General features: G+C 49.8%; 1 protein-coding gene across 1 annotated transcript; it reads left to right on the top strand.

Moving 5' to 3' along the window:
• The first annotated feature begins 397 nt into the window (after positions 1–397).
• LOC100905151 (2-acylglycerol O-acyltransferase 2) lies at positions 398–4,321 on the top strand. Its single transcript, XM_029112466.1, has 9 exons — positions 398–698; positions 789–911; positions 1,038–1,298; positions 2,154–2,288; positions 2,377–2,474; positions 2,613–2,737; positions 2,852–2,979; positions 3,097–3,296; positions 3,381–4,321. The coding sequence occupies exons 1-9, from the start codon at positions 583–585 to the stop codon at positions 3,530–3,532; spliced, it is 1,338 nt and encodes a 445-aa protein (XP_028968299.1). The 5' UTR covers positions 398–582; the 3' UTR covers positions 3,533–4,321.
• The last annotated feature ends 1,679 nt before the right edge of the window (positions 4,322–6,000 follow it).

Here is a 6,000-nt window from a genome sequence, read left to right as displayed (position 1 = left end):
GATGATCTCCTCCGAGAGACAGCCACAGGGTCCCTCGGCCAAAAGGAGGAGGAGAAACGAGGATCGTCTCAGAAAGCTCATATCAGAACTCTGTTCCAGCTGATTTGAATCTCAGTCGTTTGTGTGTCTGAAGAGCTTCACGTGCGTGCTTCGGACATCTTCTGATGACTTCGAGCTTTGGAATCTCGCCCCGAGTGATAAGCTCTGCGTCAGTGGAAGGGAAGAAATGGCAGATACGGATCCGAACCCAAGTAAGAGATTTCTTCAAACGATTATTTTAATCTTAGATTTCCCTCTAAGAGTATCCTCCTTGTCACCGAAACTCTCATTCTCGAGTCTCTCTTGCGACACTCTTTCTCAGAGGTTGTCGCTTATAAGCTCGGGGCGGCTCACAGCTGTGATTCTCCTCCAAACTCGATAAATCCGCGGAATATTAGAGGGAAAAAGAGAACACATTTTCAATTTTAGAGTTGCTGATCGAATAGCGACCCCTGTGTCGAGGGCTGTCGGGACAAGCAGCGACGGAAAACCAGTGGAATACTCGTGTTTAGTGCATTGACTGTTGCGGGAAAAAGCGCCATCATGGATCAACAACCGTGTGAAATCAGGACCCAATTGCGTCCGCTGGGACGCCCGGCGATGTCTTTCCTATTGAAACCTCTGGCACACACCCGGAGAGCATCTCTGCTGGCGCACAAGTGAGTTCGACGTTCGGTTTTTCAAAAGTCAACCCGCCCTGGGTGCGGGAGGCGCTGAGCTCGGGAACTGAGACATGGTGACTCTTCCAGATATTTCATCCGGAGTCTGATTCTCACCATTTTCTCCGTGAACCTGGGATTGTACATTATGCACGCAGTAAGCCACGAGGTTATCTGCACGATCGCATTCATATTTTACCAGAGCTACTTCAGGTGAGCGCCATCGAATGGCCGATGAGCTAAAATTTTATCGACGGTCTAGGAGCTTGATTTTATGTGAGGGATAACCCCCGAAAGTGGTGTCGAGCTCAAACCCTGTTCTCTTTCTCGAACTCGCAGGCCGGAGGAAAAGCTGCAGAGCGAGGACCAGAAGCAAGAGAACTCGAGACTTCCCGACGGAACGGAACGGAAGCGGAAGATCACCCGAGTTTTGGGAGTTGATTTTGCCCCAGCTGACACGCCGATGCGTCAGAGAGTCCAAACCTTCTGCGTGGCCTTATGCAGTTTCAGTTTTCTGTTCGCCGGGGCTTTCTTCAGCGCCCTTTCGGTGTACCTCCTCTTCACAAGGTTCTGCTGGCTCCCCATCCTATACGCACTGTGGTGAGCGATTAACTCGATTATGGGTTTTAGGAAAGTGATTTCTCTCTAATTGGCGCCGCTCGCTGGCGGAAGACGAACTCAGAGTCCAAGATGTGTATATCTTGGTACATCGGTGCGATGCCGCGACGCTATCAACAGTCATTGACAATCATACTTCGAATCGTCATGCTGTTTCATGAGCTACAAAGCCATACGTCCAAAGGTCTCAACGTTCGTTCCAAGAACAGATTCTCATCGCGATAGAGTCCGGTACCTAAGCCGCTTCGAATCATTCTTCCACCTGAAAATCATCGACGCATGACATGGAGAAGCGCGCTGCTGAATCCTTCGAACTCCGTCTTGTTGTTCCGAGCTCAGAGGACTTCTGCGCGTGGAAGGCTGTTCGTCGGATCCGATCCCTGAATAGAGACCGTCCACTTGTGCGATTAGGGAATTATTAGGTTTTACGCTGGTCCCTTCTTTCGGAGGTGTGAGCGCACGTGTCTGGGAAGCCGACGCGATATCCGTCGGAGTTATTCTCGGACCGGCCGTCACCGTCGGGAACTGACGTCATCAACGTCGATGGAAGCCAGCTGCTCATTTCGATTGCCACGCTCTGAGCGTAATCAGCCAGCCCCCTCGATAACGTTTGTTCTTGCACGAAGGTTCTCTCACCTTTGATCGCCACTATCTCCCAGTAGCCTAAGCTAGAATGACGAATCTCCTACGAGACACTTCAAGCGTGACGAAACCTCCGAGATACAGGGACTCGGTATCTCGCTTTGTTTGCGTTCGACGCTATTAAGAGCCGCCGGTTGCCAGCGAATAGAACGGAAAAGGAAGGAAGAGCAAAATTGCAAGAGTCCATATTTCCAGGTATATTTACGACCACGGAACCCATGAACGCGGTGGTCATCGCATTCACTGGTACAGACGCTGGAAACTCTGGACAAGAGTTGCTGAATATTTCCCCATAGAGCTAGTGAAAACAGCTGAGCTCCCACCCGAGAGGTGATTTTCCGATCGAAATCATATTTCGGATTCCCTTGCTCCTGAGCGGCGCGGGATGAGGCATTGACTCTTGGGATTTCTTCCGCAGGAACTACATCTTTGGCTATCATCCTCACGGAATCATGGCCTCAGGCTCGTTCATTAACTTCGCAACCGAAGCAACTGGATTTTCGAAACTTTTCCCTGGTGCGTTCGTGGAACCACTGGCAAACAAGTTCGATTTCACTTTCCTTCGCCGTCGGAGGATGTATCTGAGCAGAGTTACGAGGAAATTCCAGTTTGATGAATCCGGGCGCTAAAATCATCCGTCCTTGTCTGTTTCAGGCATCGTACCTCACCTGATGACTCTGTCAATGAATTTCTGTTTCCCCTTCCACCGTGACTTGATCCTAGGCTTGGGGGTAGTTTCCGTCACCCGGAAGAGCCTCAACTGGATCCTGCAGCGAAAGGTCAGTTCGCTGCTTCTCTCCGCTACGGACCAAGGAATGTGTTCCAACCATGAGCGACCCCGCATGAAGTGACGCTCTCTCAAACTTCATAGAATAAAAAATAATATTTTCCAGGGATTGGGGAACGCGGCGGTCATCGTGGTCGGCGGAGCGCAAGAAGCCCTCGATGCTCACCGTAACACCAACGTCGCATTGACATTGACGTCGCGCAAGGGATTCATCCGATTAGCCTTGCAGAATGGGTGAGTCATTTCGGAGGTACAACTCCTAGTCGTGATAGCTCTGAGCCTTTCAGTAATCATGAAGCGTCCCGTCGCAGTCTATGCCGAACATCCCGAATCATTCTTGATTATTTTCAGCGCCGATCTCGTGCCCGTCTTCTCGTTCGGAGAGAATGACGTGTTCCAACAGGCAGCCAACCCTCCCGGCTCCAAACTCCGCGAGATTCAGGATCGCATGAAGAAAGTCTTGGGTTTCAGTGTGCCACTCTTTCACGGCAGAGGATTACTCCAGTACACATGGGGCTACGTTCCCTACAGAGCTCGGCTCACTACAGTCGGTGGGTTCTGGTCGATCCTGGCGAAGCTCAAGCTCTGTAATGTGTGATCGCGACAGATGCACTGAGTACGATTTTCATTCACAGTTGGTGCGCCGATCCGAGTGCAGAAAATCGAAGAACCCAGCCGAGAACAGGTCGACGCTCTACATGCTCAATATGTGCACGCTTTGAAACAGCTGTTCGAGAATCATAAGCACAGAGCTGGTTGCCCGAATCAAACCTTGACGATATACTGATCTACCTTCGCGAAGGAGCGATTGCTTCTCGCGTTGTTTATCGCGCTGAAATTATAGAATGCCCCGCGAGGAACGCATTGACGGTGAGTTCAGGAGGAGAATCAAGGACAAGACTTGAGAAGGTGTTTCGGGCTCCACACAATCAACATTCTGTATGTTCCATAACTCACAAGACAGCTCAGGTCGACTCCGATCCGCGAATAGACTTTCATTGGAAATTCAATTCTCCCTACATTAGAATTGTCACCAAACAACTTGACAACTCTTGTCTGGTCAGAGAGCTGGCCTTGTGTTTGCGGACGCGACGCGATGTCGGATATCCCTCGGGATCTGAGGAACTTGGTGATATTCAACTGGAAGTTTTTGATCGGAAGAGAAAGCGGGCGATGATTCGAAGGAGAGAGAAGTGACCACATACCTTCATACGTTTATCGAGTCAACAGCTCAATGCATAGCGGGCGTTCGCCATCATGTGATTCATATGTGATTGTAGGTAAATGTAACCTCTCGCGATTGAGGTCTCAGATCCCAGCAGCGGCTGGAGCTAAGCGTAAAGAGCAAAGTGAGTTTTTAGTTAGTCTTCCTGAGGAGTGTCACTTGACGACCATCTGAGAAAATCTATCATACCTACCAAGGAATGAAAACAAGAATCTGCCATAACTTGAGACACGATATGTGGCCTCCGATTGGAATTTAGGGAACCGATGTATAGAGGAGAGTTGACTGTGTTTTTAAGTGTGAATATATTCATTACTAGCATATTTTACACTGTGAATAAAGAACTCTGTATATATCATGCAGAAGATTTCATCCACAACATGCTCGCTCGCCACCGCCCTCGATGTCATATCTTCCTCTATGTGTCAAATAGACTCCATGTCTGTGTGTTCTCCATGCGCTGCTAAATTACGCGAAGCACGACTCTAGAATTCGGTATCATCACCCGCTCCAGCATCTGGGAGCTTAAAGGCGAGGGAAATGTCTTAAAACCTCGAGTAGTTCTCCGTGAGCTCCAGATTACTCATCGTCGTCCTGGATCGCTTCCGACAATGAAACCTGCAGCGAGCGCTCTTCCCTCGGCAATGCCTCGTGTGAGCAGTAGCGTAGTAAGGGGGGGGCGGACCGCCCCGGGCGGCATTTCCTACGGAGCATTTAGGGGCGGCATTTCGGGGTTTTGCATCCGAAAAACGGAGTGTTTTCGAGGAAAAAATATCTGGCGGGGGGCGGCATTTTCGTCGAGCACGGTGAAAAAACGGGAAATTTCGAATCACCGCCCCGAGCGGCACTCCGGCTCGCTACGCCACTGGACGGGAGAACGAGAGATTCGGAATGGCGGAAGGGGGAGAACGAGGGGATGGGAAGAAGAAAGATGATAGATCAGAGAGGACGGAGAATACACTGGAGGGTGTTGCGTAGACGGCTGGACGAGAAGAGTGTGGGAGAGCCCGCATTGACTCACAGCAGGAGAAGGAAAGGGAAAGGAGTAAAGGAGGGGGTTCGAGAATAAAAGACAGAAGAGCGAATGGGGGATAATCGGCAAAAGAATGGAAACGGGAGGATAAAGAGCTCAGGATAGCGAAGAGGAGCAGTGATAGAAGGAGGCACGCCTGAAGATCAGAGTATCTTCGGAGACCCGAAGATAGGAAAGACATCTCTCTTCTACGGTCTGTCTTGAATCGGTACCGCTCCACAGTCGCTCTCGAATGTATATCAACCAAAGGCCCGATATCGAGGACAGAAACCGAAGCAATATATGATGCTATCGAAGCTAGAGTCTGGACCAAACTGATCAAGAATGTTGCCGAAATCGTCGATTCGCTGTTGATGTTCGCAAACCAAGAACCAGAGTGATAGTCTCATACTGGACTTGAGTATGTTTACGAAGAAGTTCTGCTGAATACGCTCCTCTCATTCCGGATTGCTATGAGATCGAGTTATCTGAACACACCTTCATGTGAACGAAGCCTCCGTATAATCAAGTGAAGGAGAGAGAAGAAACTCGTGGGCTTCGGCATACAATTAAAAAACTGGGAGAGTCAATTGTAGCGAAGCGCGGGTTGCAAATGTCCAGGTCTCGACAGTGTTAGTGATTCGCAGAAAACGTCTGGCTCGACGTCGGATTTCAGGTCTACAGTGTAAGTCGCAGCGCGGCCGGGTACGCTGGCTCCTTATATATCTCTCGTGTACATCAAATTATGATAATACGGGTGACCATAAATTTATAGCTCTCTGATCTTCAGTGTCATCTCCGAGAGAAACGCTTAACTTAACGAAGGATCAACGAAAAACAATTTCGATGCCCGCCTGTATGTATACATGCAAACTACCTCAGTCTGCAGCAAATTGCCGGGCTCAGACTAGCGACCTACCGAACGGGACATCATTGCGGGAAATATCACAGATCCGCCCGAGGCGTGCATACTGCTCTGACCAAGCGACCAGAAGACAGTCACATTACCCGGTCATGA

Source organism: Galendromus occidentalis, unplaced genomic scaffold, assembly GCF_000255335.2.
Source record: "Galendromus occidentalis unplaced genomic scaffold, Mocc_1.1 scf7180000077504, whole genome shotgun sequence".
Lineage (NCBI taxonomy): Eukaryota > Metazoa > Arthropoda > Arachnida > Mesostigmata > Phytoseiidae > Galendromus > Galendromus occidentalis.
Note: the sequence above shows the minus strand (reverse complement) of the source record. Positions and strands in the feature narration are given on the sequence as shown.

What these genes read in the sequence shown, in the direction of transcription:
- LOC100905151 (XM_029112466.1), top strand. Translation starts at nt 583, where the DNA reads ATGGATCAACAACCGTGTGAAATCAGGACCCAATTGCGTCCGCTGGGA. An exon ending in GCTGAGCTCCCACCCGAGAG is followed by an intron (nt 2,289 to 2,376) that starts GTGATTTTCCGA and finishes TTTCTTCCGCAG; the next exon opens with GAACTACATCTTTGGCTATC. An exon ending in CGATTAGCCTTGCAGAATGG is followed by an intron (nt 2,980 to 3,096) that starts GTGAGTCATTTC and finishes GATTATTTTCAG; the next exon opens with CGCCGATCTCGTGCCCGTCT.